At 37.8% G+C, this 17900-nt stretch overlaps 1 protein-coding gene and 1 long non-coding RNA gene across 17 annotated transcripts in view; one reads left to right on the top strand and one right to left on the bottom strand.

Annotated features, from left to right (window-relative positions):
- LOC117671607 (uncharacterized) overlaps positions 1–17900 on the bottom strand; it is a 47464-nt gene that overhangs the window by 20270 nt on the left and 9294 nt on the right. The window contains exon 4 of the long non-coding RNA XR_015732690.1: positions 7300–7395. This is a non-coding gene — a long non-coding RNA (uncharacterized LOC117671607). The remainder of the gene's footprint in view (positions 1–7299; positions 7396–17900) is intronic.
- The window catches only part of KLC4 (kinesin light chain 4), a 64058-nt gene that overhangs the window by 40275 nt on the left and 5883 nt on the right, over positions 1–17900 (top strand). For 4 of the 16 annotated variants that reach the window (XM_087887933.1, XM_087887930.1, XM_034427600.3 and 1 more), the window contains 4 exons: positions 2499–2566; positions 3759–3867; positions 5901–6032; positions 10468–13328. In XM_087887933.1, the coding sequence (XP_087744059.1) occupies positions 2499–2566; positions 3759–3867; positions 5901–6032; positions 10468–10473 (315 nt within the window). In that variant the 3' untranslated portion in view covers positions 10474–13328. Of the gene's footprint in view, positions 1–2498; positions 2567–3758; positions 3868–5900; positions 6060–10088; positions 13329–17900 lie in introns of those variants that run through there. The other 12 variants (XM_087887916.1, XM_034427598.3, XM_087887918.1 and 9 more) reach the window with 5 other exon arrangements.

Below are 17900 nucleotides of genomic sequence, written 5' to 3'. Positions count from 1 at the left end.
TAGCCACCCAATATGAAAAAGTGGTCTGACATGACTGTTAAATTTCCAATAATTTTTAAAGAAGGAAGTATCAATTTTAGTTATTGAGATTAGAGTTGTGTAGCAGGGGTAAAATGCCCTATACCCATGATGGCGAACCTATGGCAGGTGTGCTGGAAGTGGCATGCAGAGCCATCTCTCCAGGTAAGCAAGCTGTCGCCCATGGCTCTTCTGGGTTCTGGTGCGCCGGCCAGCTGGTGTTCACACATGTGGGAGCACCGGAAACCAGAAGAGCAGCCGCCCAACCTACATGTGCCAGCTGGTCTTCGTGCGCACATGCGCGCCAGAAACCGGAAGGCCAGGTGGCCAGTGCACATGCGCACGCCGGAAACCAGAAGATCAACTTACTAGTGCATGCATGCGCACCGGCGGCTGCTCTTCCAGTTTCTGGCACACGTGCGCTCCTGTTTTGGCACTCGGTGCCGAAAAGGTTCACCAACACTGCCCTATACCAATTTCTCTCTTATTCAGTAAACGTACTGTATTTTTTCCCCGCTGGAATTCCCATTGTTACATATGAATTACTCTCTACATTCTGCATCCATTTAATCATATAGCCTTTAATTTGCTCTGAGTCATACATAAAAAATCTTTTTGGAAATAACTGTAATTATTACATGTATAATCTTGGAAGATGGAGAACAGAAATCAACTGAGGAGAAAAATTACCTGTATTGCAAAAATATATGGGTGCCAGCTCCTTGCCCTCTCTGTGCAATGACCTGACCTTGTGTCCCAAATCAGCAATGAATAAGACTGAGTATTGTTGATAACCATAGTTTTTTTTCCTCAAATTCCTTTCCTTCCAATCTATCCTGGAAATTTTTTAATAGCACAGATGGAGCTGCAAATATATTTTGGTGTCCTGTGCAAAATTATATAGGCATTGATCTGCCTTTGCCACTATACTGCTTGGCCTACAGAGAAGTGGCTGAAAATCAAGTTACTTTATGAGGGAAATATGTGAGAACTTATTTAAATTGTTTGTACATAAATATATTAATATGTTATACATCATCAAAATAAAATATTTTCCCTGTCCTGAAGACTCAGAAAGCAGCAAAGTGAAACATATATAGAGTTAACTTCAGGCTTTAAATGAGAATAAAACATGACACAATAAAGGTAACATCCACTCTTCATTAATTTTTTTTGTCCCAGCAATTGGGAGGACATATTATGAACTGCCTGGGTCCTGTTCCTGTTGGGCTTGAAGCAGGGTTCAAAAATGGACTCTGACATGTAGGCTTCCTGGCAAAACCTGATTACATTTTCATAATACATACATGTCAGAATACATACATTACATAACTTCCCAAATCCAGTCCCTAGCAACTCCATACAGGACACCCTGAACAAGTGTAGTCAATAATTGAGCTAGATAGAACTATAGGGCAACTATGTTTCTAACTTATCTGCCCAATACATTTGACATTTCAGTATTACTCTTAACAGGCTTAGAACCATCCAGTTATTAGGGAATCACCTTGCCTGAGGGCATTCTGAAAATCAAAGTTGTAAGCTATGGAATTGATGACTGAATTGGAGTCCTTTCAGAAAATGCTAAGGGTACAAAAACTGTCTGATTCAGGCATAATTTCAGTGGAAAGTTGCATGACAGGATTCTTATGCCCAGAGCTCACACTTACATGAAGGTGTGTCTTTAGCCTATAATCCCACAAGTTTCTCAACCAACTGGATATGTCTCTGAGCATAAATGTTTTATATGCAGAAGCTAAGAGAACTATCTTTGTTTTAAATATCAATTTATGCTACACAATCTACTAATTTAAGGGCGGGGAACTCTGCTCTCAAATGCATTCCTATGAACTTAATGATCAAATTCTTTGCCATACCTATTTTTAACTTTGTATGTCTGTTTTCATAATTGGAACTTTGCTACAAATCAATATTTGTAGTATCTCATAGGAAATCTGGGGAGAAATTTATATCCTGCCATACTGACCTCTGAAGAATGGAGAATGCTTTCATACCATTTGGCATTAAGATGCCTAGGAACTCTTGCTGTGGAGCACTAAGTATGTCAGGAAGACGTTCCTTATCTACTTGGTCAAGTCATAGGAGAACTAACCTGCAGATAACTTTTTTCTTCTGAGGTCAAGATGGAGCCCATCCTCGGGCATATTTATATTATCATGCTTATATGAGTGTGTTAGCATGATCCTCAACCTGATTTCTTTCACATATGTTAGATCTCAATTCCCATAATTGCCACCCATGCTGGCTTTGGATTATGAAAGGTGAAGTCCAGCACAGCAGAGGCCTCTAGAAAAGGAAAGACTTCTTATAATTGGAAAGTTAGAGGAGCCTATATTTTTGCCAAGTGTTAAACAAGTGCATTATTCTTTTTTATTTCTCTCATGCATGCAAACAGAAACTCTCGCTCTTGACTTTGATTGTTCTAAGGAATGTTTCCCTCTTGCCAAATTCTCTTCCAGAGTAAACACGGAGAAAACATCCCCTATGCAGAGTATGGTGGCTGGTACAAGGCCTGCAAGGTCAGCAGGTAAGGCGTGGTATTTGCTTATGTTTCTAAACCTTTTCATGTTATTCAATTTATGGTTCTTGTGGAGGTTACAGAATCCTTTGTGAGTTTCACATTTGTTCACCAAAGGAATGTGCAAAGATGACAAGGAATGTGAAGGTGGGGAAAAACATTTACAGGTTTACAAGGATGGGAGTGCTCTATTTCATTTGTCTGCAAATGACTGAAAGGGGGGGATGACAAAGGTCGCCCAGTAAAGCTGCTTTATAGAGCAGCCTTTGTCATCACCCCAATCCCTCCTCCTCCCTTTTCAGGTGCTGCCTATCTGGCGTGCATGCATGGGTTTAAATCCTTCTGATTCACAGCTGGGGATGGGGGGAGATGGACTGCTTTGTAAGGCCATTCGAATCAGAGAATCCTGAGTTCAAAAGGAGTGTAAAAAAAACACTCTTAGGACAGGCTGCATGCAGTCTATTTCATTCTACTTCATGTCATGCCTCCCCTATATTATACTGGGAGTTGTGTTTTTTAATATAAAACTGTTGCTCTCATGTATTAAAAAAAAATTTTTTTTAATCATTTGAGATGGAGCTCCTTCCAGCTTCTTCCCATACACACCTTCTGTGACCTCCCAACAGGTCAGATTATTTGTGATTTTGTTTGACCAAAGAAATAAACTATGACAGGTCTGCTCTATGAATGCCATGTGCTTAGTGCCTCTTGCAGCCCAAGCTGAAATGAATGTCCAGTACCTAAGCAATGGGGCAGGGTGACCACAGTAATCAAGTAGTCTGTGGTAGCTCAGTAGATCCCCTCCTGATCACTTCATGAACCATATCATCAGTGAACTCCTCACAAATAGGCTGGGGATGTGATGGAATTGTATGATGTCCCTTAAATACAATTATCATGGTAATACTTAATTTTTACAAACTTCAACCTCACATCTTGTTTCCACAGAACAAACGTGATTGCCTGGGCAGTTATTTGGGTGCAGGAAAAGATACTGCCGTTGTAGTATCCGCACTACATATAAGCTTACATGCATTCTGTATTACATTTTATCTTCAATGAAAATAATATAATTGTAGGAGCTCTATAGACTGGCATATTCATTCATCAAAGATAACTTGGGCTTTAGTGATCAAGTTACTCCAAAGGTAAAGAATGATTGTTAATTTCAGTTGTGCACTTTTTCTTGAATGCCCCTCAGCCCTACAGTGAACACCACTCTGCGGAACCTGGGTGCGTTATACAGGCGTCAGGGCAAACTGGAGGCTGCAGACACTTTAGAAGAGTGTGCAGTGCGTTCTAGGAGACAGGTAAGGCCAATAGTGACCCAGAAAAAATGCTGGCATTGTGCAAAGTGGAAAACAGATAGTCTTTCAAATAAAAGTTATTTTATCCTCAATTTAATAAAAATTCCAGAGCAAATCAAATAAAAGTTGTGTTTATATGTATATTTACATCTTGAATCAAATGTGGAAATTAGATTAGTCCTAATTGTCGCCACCTTTCAGAGTAGTTGAAAACCGTTTTTTCCATTGAGCATTTGGGACCTGGTGCCTGCTTTTCTCAATTGATTTGTCCTATACTTTTGTGAATTAAAAAAAATCTTATTGAATCTTGAATATTTTATTTTTTGTTTGTATTCTTGTGAAACTACCAAAAGTCTTGTGGGAATCCAACAGGGAGGGAGGGAGGGAGGGAGGGAGGGAGGGAGGGAGGGAGGGAGGGAGGGAAGGAAGGAAGGAAGGAAGGAAGGAAGGAAGGAAGGAAGGAAGGAAGGAAGGAAGGAAGGATAATTCAGATTTGAATGGTATCTTCAAAGCATCTTCAAAGAGCCTGAAATGCTGCTGAAATTGTAACTGTAAAATGCTATTAGAGATTTTCTTGATAATAACCGCAGTGGTGTGGTTAAATGTAGTTAGTGTGATCTTCTTTTTCCTGGAAAGTTGCAACTGCTTAACTTAATAGCAGTTCTTCCCTTTAGTCAGCAAAAATCACAGCGCATAGACAAAGTTGTCTGCTCAATGATTTTTTTTGGGGGGGGGGGCTGGTTTGAAAGAAACTAGCTGGCAAAGATATAGCCTGCTAACTGGTGTATACTAACATTGAGAGAAGCCTTCTTTCTGTTTTCTACCCTTGTCTCCAAACTTTGAACAATTTATAATAGATAGGAATAAAGTGTAAAATAAGAATAGCATAAAACATTACAAAATAGGGAATCTTCTAACTTTCATAAAGCTAAAAACTGCAATAACAATTAACCACAAAATAAAGCTCTTAAGGTCCTTAGCTCCAAATGCCCATCAAAATAAGACATCTCTCTAGTGGATATAATATAAAGAGCCTCATTGATGCTGTAATGTTATTCTGCAGCTGGTTAGATACTGCCTATTCTTCTTGATGGACATTTCCTATATTTCCAGGATATCAGCTGACCTCTATATATTCCAAGGGAGATTTTCTGAAATTGAATTCTTAATGTGCACAAATTAATATTATGATTTTTTTCCCCATTTTCATTTTTTCAAAGCAAACCCTATTTTAAGAAAATTTCTACATACTGAAATGATTACAACAATTTCCACACATTACATTCATTTCTTAATGGATTAAATAAGTTTAGGAAGCCCAGATATGTACAAGTTTTAGATATAGCCAAAAACTGCCCCTTTTCTATTTGCTTCATTTTTTTTTCTACATGGGAAAAGAAATATCAATTAACATCATTATCTGTTATCTGTTAATGATCTGTTAATGACTTCCAAAACAAGCAAGGAAACAATTTAATTTTAAACCATGTTTTCCAGTATCCCTTTTTTAGAAGCTATTCTTATTTCTCAGTTTTGGACATAACAGTAAGTAGTGACAACTACAGCTTTAAAAAGCAAATGTTAAAACCAGATTAAAGCAGCTATACACAAGTGCTCATAATTTGGATGTACTGTAATCCTTCCTTGTTAAATCGGGTTTTAGTTCAGCAACATTTCCTTAAAGAATAGTAGCCTGCCTTTTGCTGCAGAATATTCAATAATCCATGATGACCAGGAAATAGACTGTAGCCTTTCTGTCTCTTTTTTTCTTCCATTCATTCAGATCTGATTTTCAGAGACTGCCTGGACAAGTTCTTGTAGTTTTTTTGGCAAAGTTTTTTAGAAATGGTTTGCCATTTTGCCTCTTCCCTCACACTAAGAGAAAGTGACTAGTCACAGTCACACCCAGTTGGTTTGGCTTCTTTCCAAATTGTCTCTCTTTGTTCTCTCCAAACTCTCAGTAAATCTCCTTTGTTTCCTTGTCAAAATCATGTCCAGAGTATTATTGCTTTCTTATTGTTGTTTTTCCCTTGCAGGGTATTGACCCCATTAACCAGACTAAAGTGGTGGAAATTCTCAAAGAGGGCGATGGCTCTGAGAGGAGGAGGAGCCGAGACAGCCTTGGGGGCAGCATCAAATATGAGAATACCACAGATGGTAATGAGGAAGTGAGTATGGGCGTGGAATGGAATGGGGTAAGTACAAGTCCACCATCAAGAGCCACCTAATCCAGCCAAGAGAGACAGGGGGCAGTAATTTCCTGAATTCTGTGCTTCCCCCTGGCATCTCAGGGAGCTGATAGCCTGTCGTGGCATACACACCTTCATTCATTCTTCTGCATGATCTTTGCCCATTCCTCTTATTGCCACTTAGGTAGAATCAGGAAAGGTCCTGCCTAGTTTCTCTGTGGTTTTTTTCCCCCAATAATTCAGAAGTGCTGAGTATTTAGAAGAAGATGATGACAATGAAAGAACAAAAAGCAACTAATCTTAGGCACTTTGATCTTCTGTACTATGGTTTCACAGTAGGGAATTGGGAGGGAAAGTGAAAGAAGTGATAGAGATAATTTTAATGTCTGAGGAAGTACTTATAGTTTGGCCTGGATTACAGATAGGATGATACTTTAGGTGATATGATGATACTTTAGGAAATTGGTACAGGGGTAGGGACAGCATTGTTTGTAGATGTATGCATGAATGATTGAAGGATATTGAGAAGGGGTGGAATGAATGGGTCAAACTTTATTTTTTTCAAAATAGCAAAAGGTTACCTGTATCTTATTCATATACTTATTGATAGATAAGCTATACACATGGAGAAACATTTTTCTGCATTTGTTATTGGAGAACAGGTGCTAAAGTAGATGTCATTCCCCTTTACCCTTCTTTGCTGCCCTTTCTAGCGTGATGATTAGCTTCTTTCATTACAGCAAAATGTTGCAAAACCGAGTAAGGAAGACTATTGAGCTGGCTCAGAATATATCACAAAAAGTTTTCAGTCCTTGAAAAATAATTGTCTCACTTCCAGTGTCATAACATTACACCCAGTTCATAAATGAGGAAGCCAGATTTTGATTGAAAATAAAATCAATCCGTATAAAATTAGGTTTTTGATGAAAAACATAACTAAATTTGTTTACTACTTTTCTCTCCCTCCAAAGTCTGTTCAAATTCAGAGATGGATGTTTTGATTAACATTTTGGAACCAAAAACCTGATTTGGGAGAAAAGAGTAGGCATTAACCACATGTTACCACCTTTGATATGTTTTTTCTAGGTTTTATTCTAAAATAGATTGAGCAGCAAATAATTTGGTCTCAAATAATTTTGGGAGGGGAGGTAATGGACCATTCATTGTTTCTGTGCTTTGGTCATACTAACAAACACCTGCTTGATTGCTCCTTAACTCTTCACATTCTATTCTACTGATCCCTTACCTGCATGTGCTTCTCCATTCCCCATCTATCATAAACAAATTGCCATGACAGCCAATCAGCATCTGGGTGTCTTGCAGTCTTGATTGTGGATTGTACCTAGCAGAAACACATTTTAAAAACTTGGCTTAAAGAATACCTGAGCCTCCTAGAATTATGCAAAACAGCAATATATGACATTCCAGACTCTAAAGACTTATCCTTTGCTTCCTTTATGAAGGGTACTTTCCAATTAGACTGAAAACTATATGATATATATTACCCAGCTGGATTAACCAGTTTTATTTTTCCCTTATTCTAAGATCTTTGAAAACATTTAAATGCAAGTATATAATATTTTCCTCTTTCAGTTCATTTTTCTGATAAAAGTGTGAGGAAAAGGGTGGTTTCTAAATTTGAAAAATAAAATAAATAGGAAGTTCATAACAATATCGTAAGTACTGGTGAGGCCATAGCTATTAGTAGTTATCTTCAAACTGAAAAACCAGTATTTTATTTGCCCCAGGATATACAAAATATACAATTTATACATAATGTATAGATAACAGTTTTTAACTACTCTCTTCTTTAAATGTTACATTTCTTCAGTCTTTGATTAGTGTCCCCTTATCTGCTTAGTATCATTCATCTTAGATATTCTACGTTTGAGTAAAGAAGGATTATCTGCATCCATCTTTTGCTTTTTTCAGGATTCAGGGTAGATATCATCTCTAGTAAAAAAGCAAGTAATTTCAGATAATTTCCTCTTTACTTCAATGGATGTAGTGTCCATACTACATCCCATGTTCTTGGCCACTTTATTTGCTGCAGAGGCTATAATCTTGTTCCAGGAATCCTAATTTCAAAGCTACTTGTTTAGATTGAGCCTCAAAGGATGATAAAGCTATGGATATGCTAGAACATTCCCTCAAATGGAAAGGTAGCAGCATCATATGAGAGATATCTATGTTATATTATGGCCTGCAACATCTAAAAGCGATCTGCTATCTTATCCATACAATGCACAAATATGAGTTTAAACTGTTCCCAGACTCTCTCAAGTCTTCAAAGGAATTTAAAAAGTCCCTTCAATGTATCTGCCACGTATCTGCCTCTAATCCAATTATTTTCAAACCATGCTTAGAAAACCTGGGTTGTTGTTTTTTTTTAAAGCTTTCTTCAACAGAGATGAGAAAACTGCCCCCCAAAAATCTTTCTCATTCTTTCCAGTCACCCCTAAAATGCATTTCCTGTAATCACACTTTTAACTGTAATAGCAAAATGCTGATATCCTATAGCAGTAAATTGAGTATTTCCCAGAATGTTCAGAACCAGCAGAAGTTATAGTGTGGTCATGAGTCAGCGAGGACAAATGGCTCTCTATCATTACAACGGAGAAGTTTTAATTATAGGAATTCTTAAATCCTGACTTACTTTTCCCATAAACCCATGATATTTAAAGTATAAAGAGATTAGCTTTTATACCTCAGGCTGTAGGTTTGAATTTAATCTTAATCTCTCACTTGTTTGTCCTGTCTGTTCCTTGTACAGTTAGATCTACACTTATGAAGCTCTTATATTGGCATCCTATTTTCTTTTCCCAGCTGGTTCAAATTTCACTGATATTCTCAGATTTAAAAAGTTCCCAGCTAAAACTATTGAATCCTACTAACCCTTGCCTATCTTTTCCAACCGTCTGAGGAAGATTTTAATGCATGAAAGAGTAGGGCCCAACTCCGGATGCATTCAGTAAAATATTCTTAAATAGCTGAAATCTGGAATCATATCTATGAGCTAGGTAAAACAATATAATAATATAACAATTTAATATTATGCCATTTCATGTATGCAAAGAGCTCCTCTTGCCCTATTCTGACAGTTTACCCCACATAAAAGATCCTATTATGCTTAATGAAGTTGCCATTTGCCAAGAAGCAAACTGTTATGTATTACTGCCAATTTACCATCTCCAACTTCATTTTGCTAATGAATACTTATTGTTTAAGGTTTTTTTCCTGTGTTGCTTTGTTTGGGAGTAGAATGCTCTTTCAGGAAGAAAAAAACCTCACAACCTACAAATTGGCCCACTGTGGCTGGGAGAAAGGTTCTATTTGTGTTGCTAAAAATAACTTCCCATATAATAAGCAGAACATGAAAGAGGGAAACAAATTCTGTGACCTTAACCATTAAACCCATTAAACATTTATGTTAATAATCAGCTTTTCATGCACTGCATTTTCCCAGTTTTCATGTGTGTTTGAATTAAAATGTTAGCAAACAATAACTGTTCTGGAAGATTATTTTTATTTAGGAATCATTCCAAGGGAAAATGTTAATTAACATTCTTCTCCTGTGCTGTATTCTTATTTGAAGCCATCCAACTCACATTTCGCTAGCATTTTAAGGTGACCTCAGTCTAGATTGTACTATTTTTGAGAACTAATTTAAGGCATACATTACACACGCATCAAAACTATATAGGACTGTCAGGTTGCTGGTGTGGACAGATCTTATTTTCATTCCTCTGCATAATTTTTCTCCACTTCCTGGCATTTGAAAGTCTAATTCTACCAGTTTTGGTAGATTTTTTGTTGTCTGAATCAGCATCATGCTTTTTCATAATGCTGCTTGTGTAGAGTATGCCTGGGTTTCTTTTTCTTACTTGAATACAATTTTTTTTCCTATGCCAAATTATCCATTTTAGTTGCTAAGATTGTGGAGATGGGTTCTTTTCTGAGAAATACATTTTATCCTTTTATTATTTGCCACTAATTTTCTTTCTTTCCTCTTCTACCTCTTCCATACCATATTAGATTGGTTGAAGCAGTGGGACCATGGAATAAATGAAGGAGCCTTCCCTTACATGGCCATGCTGTGCATTGGACCTTGTAATTAAATAGATCTAATTTTTACCCAAAATTGTGCTGGTCAAATAGTGGTGTTTCTACCCAAAAGCATGACTAAACAAAGTTTGTATTTTGAAAATTTCAAAGCATTTTTTCACATTAGCTAAAGGGATTTGTAAATCCTCTGTTAAGATCGTCTGTACAATTTTCTACCCCTCCATAATTCTTTGACCTCCTTGTCTATACTGTTAACATATAGCTCTATTCCCTCGCTGTCACTCTTCAGGATACTATGCATCTTCACCGTGGCCTTGTACATTGTGTCTTTCTCCTCTCTGTGCACTAGGCTTAAATGCCTCCTGAGACTTCTCCCCCCCTCCCTTCCAACACAATCATCTGGATGCTTGTGCAGCTTCTTTCGACTTTTTCTTCCAAACCATTCCCCTCCTTCCACTGTTCCTGCTTTACTCGTCAAGGACTCCACACCCGTCCCAAACCAACCTTCCATCCAAAGTGAGCACCAAGGAACACAGCAGAAGAATATTCAACTGGCTGCACACGGCTCTACTACAGCACCAATCAGCAAGAGAACAGGAAGAAACTCTACAAGGTGGCCTCTCCCCACTTCCTTTGTCTGCCAGAACAGGACTTTTCCAGGATTCCCTGTGGCTTCCTTTGTTCTCTTTCCTGTACCTTAACCAGGGGGGAAGAGGTTGATGTTTGAGAGTGGTCTTGTTCCCTACTCTGGGGACACTACATTCACATTTGCCCATCTTCCTATAACTTGCCTCCCCATTTTGCTGCCTTCATTTGAACAATATGCCCCTTCCTGATCTTTCATGCTGCTTCCCTTTTCTTCCTCTTGCTTCCATGGCACAAAGTACAGAATTAAGAAACAGAAACAAACACCCTAATATCTTTCCCCACAGTCCCATCTTTAAATTGTAGATAAGGATAAATGGGCTGGATAAATCATGCTCTTAATTGATGGCAAAATGGTTTGAATGCCCACTGCTGCTATTGTACAAGCCTGGTTTCTACCTTAAGCAGTATTTAAGTCCAGAGACCCATAAAGAAAGATACAGAACAGTTCATCTGTATTCTCTAGTATCTGAAGCCCTTTGGCTTCAGGATGTAAAAGGATTAGAGACAAAGGCTTGAGCTGTGCCTTCTCTCTAAAATCTTGCTTTCACAGAAATGAAAATAGGATAAACAAAGGCATTAGAAATGGAAAGACAACAACAGCAGAAGGTGGCATTCAGAGAGCTAACATTAAGTCTTTGACTGATTAATCCCAGTCTGCACTTGCTTTGTCTGTTACACTTCAGAATGCTAGCAACAAGAAAATGCTTCTCTAATATTACAACCTTGGGAATATTTTTTCTCCCACAGTTCCTTTCTCATAGAAGGAATAGTAATTGCAGAAAAAGATGGCCAGACTGCCACTTTTTCCTTACTGTTCTGCCCACAGAGCAAGAGGGGTGGGATAGTTGATGGAGTTTCATCTCCAAATTTATTCTCATTAATGTAAATTTTTTAACAATGCATTGCATGTGTTGTCCCAGCCAAATGCCACAAAGCAAGCACATGTCATAGAAGATTGGTGTGTTAAATGGTAATGTAGCACTATAGCTGCTTATTTAGAAGCATGTCAAGTGAGCAGAAAAGAAAGTAGGAATTTGCACGTCCTGTAAGAGAATAATGAAGCAAGGAGTCTTGCATGCAAGAACAAAGAGCAGAGACAATAGAAGGCAGAAGTTTTAAAGTGGGAGTAGGTTGGCCAACTGAGATTGAGCTCTGGAGGAATTTTACAGATGAAGAAAGCCTCTAATAGAAATGAATTTTCAGTAGATAGTGCCTGTTTGTGTTTTGTTACAAATAAACCCAACTACATTTAATTGTTTCCCCCCGGATCTCTGGGATTACCACCCTGGTAGAAGTTGTCTTTGGATGAGCATGTTGCCATAGAGTGAGCTAAGACAGGGGTTCTGGCAGGGGGGGAAAAGGCTGATTCCCTCAGGAATTAGGCTATATTTTTATAGGGTGGGGATATGACTCCAAAATACAAACAGGATGCATTGACCTAAAATTGTTGAGAAAGGGAGAAAAAAACCTGATGATATTCCAATTTGAACAAAGTAGTGACATGTTCTATATAGCAAAATAGGAAAGCAACCATTTTAGAGATCTGGGAATATATCGAAAGAAGCCTTCTCTTTCACCCAGAGAAAACTGGATGTTAAAACTTTTAGGCTATGAATCTAGTTTCTAAGATAGTGAATTTCTTTATTATTTACACTGGTGCTAAATATGTGTGGGGAGGGGTTTCATTTCTGAGGATAGCCTGATGCTTTAATCCATCTCCAGGGCAAGCATATGTGAGGGAAGATTTTTTTTCCAGCCTATCTGCTGATCATACCGTAGTTTTAGGCTGTGTGCATGTTACGGGGAGGGGGTTAATGTAGGTTAATATCTTTGTGAATACAGCTGGTTTCTGAAAATAAGATAACATTAGCTGAGTTTACAAATTAGACTACGCATTAGATAAGAGACATTTTTTGAAGCCGAGTGCTGGAAAATGGAACTGAATAATAAAAGTATGGCATGATGATTTTGTGTGGCTTTTTGAAGTACCCATGCCTGCCTCCTGCTGGAGGAGCAACAAATCAGATCATTCATTCAACCCAGGAGGGTTGTACTCAGGTGGAGTTTTGCCACAGGGCAATTTGAAATAAATTTTATGCAACTCCTTTGGGAAGTTTTGTGGAGCTGTGATGAAACCTTTGCTTTTGGCTACGTCCTTCAAGAAAGAATGTTCAAGTATACCTGAATCAGGGCAGCTTCTCTCCTAGCCTATGGCTGAGGTGGGCAATATTTGTGATCTGTTACTAAAAGTCCTCCCCTACTTCCATTGGCTGTTATGACTCTGCCTTGCCCAAGAAGGAAAGATGTCTGATGATCCAATGAAGAAGCCTCTGGAGGTGAATCCATATGCTGCTCTTGCATCTTCCTCATAAAATGTGACCAGCTGTCTCATTGCCGCTCGACTTTCTGTGTTGCAATGGCCTATCTGCAAGTCTTTTTATCGCACTGTCTAGGAGGGGCTGGAATTCTGTGTTCTACTCTCTGCCTTTGAGACTTACATGGTACTTTCCTTGTTGCCGTGAACTCATTTACCTCTGATTAAAGGCAGAAGAAGGACCTGAACCTTTGCTTCCTTGTGCCTCTTTTCCATATGCTGTCTGTTTTTTTTAAACCAATTGATTTTCATCAAACACATACATTTACATTACTATACACTACAAATCATGTGGGTGTTTTTCTTTTTTGTTCACTAGAAGATCAGAAAACAAGTGTGCATGTGTGTTTATTTAAAATATGAATGCTTTGTGCGGCAATGGTGCAGAGAGATGAACCTCCCTTAGAAGAGAATCATTGCTGATATAGAGTAGCTTAGAATTTAATAACTTTATAATCTGAAAGGAAACAGAAAGTTTAAAAAGATGTGTTTTTTGAAAGCTGTATCTGCAAAGGATGTTTTTAGGGTCTGAGATTCTAGTTTTCTAGGAGAAAATGCTGCTAAACAGCCCTTCAAGAGACAATAACATAAATCACATCCCCTTTTCTACATATCCATCTTGCCTTCCTAAAGTCCAGATATGTTGGACTTTGAGTTCCTAGATACTTAGGTAACCTGTGATTCTGCTTGCTACGGCTTGTGGAAGTTTACACCCAATACATTTGGAGGATATCAGGAAGTTGACTGTATTGTACCCCCAAACTTCTTGTTCTGCTTCTTCCCACATCAAACCAAATCCTAGCAATAATGCACAGGCTAATGTTTATTTTCTCCTAGCTGCGTAATTAAAATACATTTATAATTGGGAAATTATGTAAAAATACAACTGTACACCTAACTTTTATAATTAAGAGATTTGTATGTAAAAGTGGAAAATTAGAGCAAGTAGATGAACTTTTACACTTTGTTATAATTGTTATTAAGATGTGAAAATAAGTGGAGAAATTTTAAGACATGTAAATATATTTAGAACAGTAGTAGATAGTGTATAGTCTGTTTCAAGGAATAAAGGTTTGCTGAAAGGAGCAAAAACAATTGTGTATAACAATGTGCTTCTGCCCACTTCATTATGTGGAAGTGAGTTAGGTATGCTGGGGAAACCTATGAGTTGACAATAGTGGAAACAGCTGTACTAGATGTCTGCTGTAAAACAAGAAAAGCTTCAGTCAATGAATGTGAAGGGAAGTGGATTCCCTTTCTCAACAGTGAGTAGCCAGTATGAAAATAGTACGTTGAGATGGTTCAGTGGTTCATGTGGAGAATGAGTACTGAGTTACAAATCAAATATAGGAAGGAAATGGGCCAAGCAAAGGGGTAGTCCAAGGAATTAGTGATTGTATGGAGTTAATTTTTTAAAAAGCCACCGAGCTCCAGAATGATTCTGAGATCCTAAAAAAGAGAGACATGAGAATTTTAATGAATAAAAGGCAGTGCAGGAATTGGTTATTGATGTGATGGAAGCAAGGATAGTTTGCAAGGATAAAGCAGTATGGAAAAGCATAGTGGATGCTGGTTGTATAAACAAGTTTGGATTTTTTTCATTTTCTAATTTTTTTCCTTTGGCATCCTATTTCTTATTCCTTTTCTGCAATCTACATAACATTGCTTATTCTAAAAGGAATAGTGCAACTGGTTTGTATAATGTATATATGTATGCATAGTCTTATTTATTAAATGGTAACTATAGCAGTCACCAGTAGAACTAATATAACTGTGTTAAGGTTGGTTGTAGGAGTCTGTTGAAATAAATTTCAAGCAATCACCTAATTGTATGAGAGAAATTTTAAGCATTTATCTACTGGTATCAGCAAAGAAAGGAATTTATCAAACATTTGCAGTCACTTAACTGAGCCTTCTTTGGTGTGGTTTCTTCATGGAGTATACTATAATCGCTATCATATTTGGCAATTTTGATTGAGGATTTGGGATATGTAGTAACATATCTGAAGAATACAAAGCTGGGAAGGTAGTCCTTGAATTACAGGTAGTCCTTGACTTACAATAGTTCATTTAGTGATCGTTCAAAGTTACAACGGCAAAAAACTGAAAAAAGTGACTTATGACCATTTTTCACAGTTACAACCTTTGTAGCATCCCCATGATCATGTGGGGATGCTTGGCAACTGGTTCATACTTACGACCGTTGCTGTGTCTTAAGATCATGTGATCACTTTTTGCAACCTTTTGACAAGCAAAGTCAGCGAGGAAGCCAGATTCACTTAACAACTGGGTTACTAACTTAACAACTGCAATGATTCATTTAACAACTGTGGCAAGAACAGTTGTAAAATGGAGCAAAAATCAGGTAACAAATTCTCACTTAACAACAGAAATTGTGGGCTCAATTGTGGTCCTAAGTCGAGGACTACTTGTATTTTGTGTGAACTGACCACTTTTAATCAATCAGTATGTTTTAGAACTGATCTACACCTTATTTTAGGAATATAATAGCTATACAATAGGTTGCCTTTACACCCATGATCACTTTAGACTGATCACAGCAGTTGCTAAAAATGATTCAAAAACACATTTGTATTTTTATCAAGCAATACACATCACTACCTAAGGTCACATATATAATCTTTGTATGATGATTAGTGTTGGAAACAAGCTGACAAAATCAAAACATAGATGCTATTTTCCATGACCGCTTTCTTCACTGTCTTATCTCAAAACAAGTAGCTTCCTGTGAAAGCTACACCTAGGTTAATTTTATTAAGGCTTCAGAAGTCTCTTAATTCTGAATAAAGCATTTGTCCCATGCAGTAAAGCACCTCGCTTTTTCCTTGAGAGTCTTACTTGCCAAAATGTTTATGTCTAGATATATACAAATTGTATTGTCATTCTGATATATTAAGAACACCATCTATTTCAACTGCGGAGGATGAAATCAGTCCAAATAAAAAGGAATCCTAATTTTTTTGTCATGCAACAAATATCTCCTGTAGCCTTTCATTATCCAGTCCATTTGATTAGTCTTTTTTTTTTTTAAGGGTTCAAGTAAGTTTTTCACTCCTGGTGACTACATGGGCTTGGCAAGGTTTCTGGAAGTGGTCTGCCTCCTTCGTAGAACAGAGAGAGACTGGTCCAAGATCACCCAGCTGCCTTTGCGCCTAGGGCAGAACTAGAACTCACAATCTCCTGGTACCTAGCCTGGTGCCTTAACCACTATACGAAACTGGCTCTCTATATCTGTATGCATACAGCAGCAAAAAGAAAAAAATATTCCATGGCAGGTAAAAAGGTAAAAGATACCCTAAAAATGAACCTTGATTCACAGGGCTCATATGAATACATTTTTGGGTAGAAATCATTTTCTTAGCATCTTTTTTTCCCCTCTAAATGCTCTTTTGCATACCAAACATTGGAGAACATTTAGAAAACAGTATTTTGACAGTAGAGTCATTAAAAGCTATACAGTACTCTGGCTATGTCCCATAAGGTTACTGCTCATCTGTGTAGAACATGGGTGCCAAACTTGATCGTGTCACATGACATATCACGTTTTTTGCCTTTGCGGAGCCAGGGTAGGCGTGGCCTGCATGTGATGTATCCGGCCCACAGGCCACCGGTTTTGACACCCCTGCTGTAGAACATTTTCCCAAATATTGTAGAATATTTCTACAATAGAAATATTAATTCAACACATTAATTCAACAGAAAAAAGCCAATATTTTCAGAAGAAAAGGATTTTCACAACTCCAATTTTTGTTTCACACATCACACACAGCCATTGCACATGGCTCTGGGTAGCATACAAAAATTATTTGAATTCTTCTAATGCATTAAAATGTTGAGGAATAGACCTCATCTACACCATGCAGCTTAGCTATGATTAATTATACAGCTACCTTGTTGCTTCATCGAAGTATGAACATTTAGCCAGGAAGAATTATTTTGTATTGAATGCATTTGGTAGCATATAAACTGGATAGAATATCTGTAAAGTTCTTTTTTTCATGTAAACACCTCTCTAAGCACAAACTATAATTCTTCACAACTGATATTTGTTAAGTGGCTGCAAAAGCTCAAGTAATGGGGTGCCTTTTTAAATGAAACAACACAGATGAAATAGATCACACTGTCTTTGTGAATTCCATGGGCAAGTTTATACACTGCTAAACCTTGGTTGACTGAATAAACCATAGACTGGGACTGGGTTCACAGAGACATATGTGAGCCTAGCCAATCTCATCTCTCAGGAACTTCTGATTTGAATGGGTAACTGCACAGATTAGTTTAAGCCTATTCACAGCTGCTGCTGTTGCTGTAATTCCAACAGGATCCAACATGAGCCAGACAACTAGGATCCATTAGTGTATATTTCTACCAGAAGAGCAGTCATTTGTAATTTGGTGTTTTTCCCACATTCTGGACTATTAGAATAATCATACGTTGGAACAGTGTATCAAATTGAAAAGATTCAAGGATTCTGGGCAATAATTACCACATGAGAGCCAGTCTGGTCTAATGGTTAAAGCACTAGGATAGAAAGCAGGAAACTGAGTTCTAATCCTGCGTTAGGCATGAAAGCCATCTGGGTGACTGGACCAGTGTCTCTCAGCCCAACTCACCTCACAGAGTTGTGGGGAAAAGGGGAGGAGGAATATTAGTTATGTTTTACCACCTTGAGTTACTTATAAACTTAGCAAAGTGGGATTAAAAAAAAACCCTTAAATAATAAATTATTACTGATGCCC

This window comes from Pantherophis guttatus, chromosome 1, assembly GCF_059756535.1.
Source record: "Pantherophis guttatus breed Tessera chromosome 1, ASM5975653v1, whole genome shotgun sequence".
Classification (NCBI taxonomy): domain Eukaryota; kingdom Metazoa; phylum Chordata; class Lepidosauria; order Squamata; family Colubridae; genus Pantherophis; species Pantherophis guttatus.
Note: the sequence above shows the minus strand (reverse complement) of the source record. Positions and strands in the feature narration are given on the sequence as shown.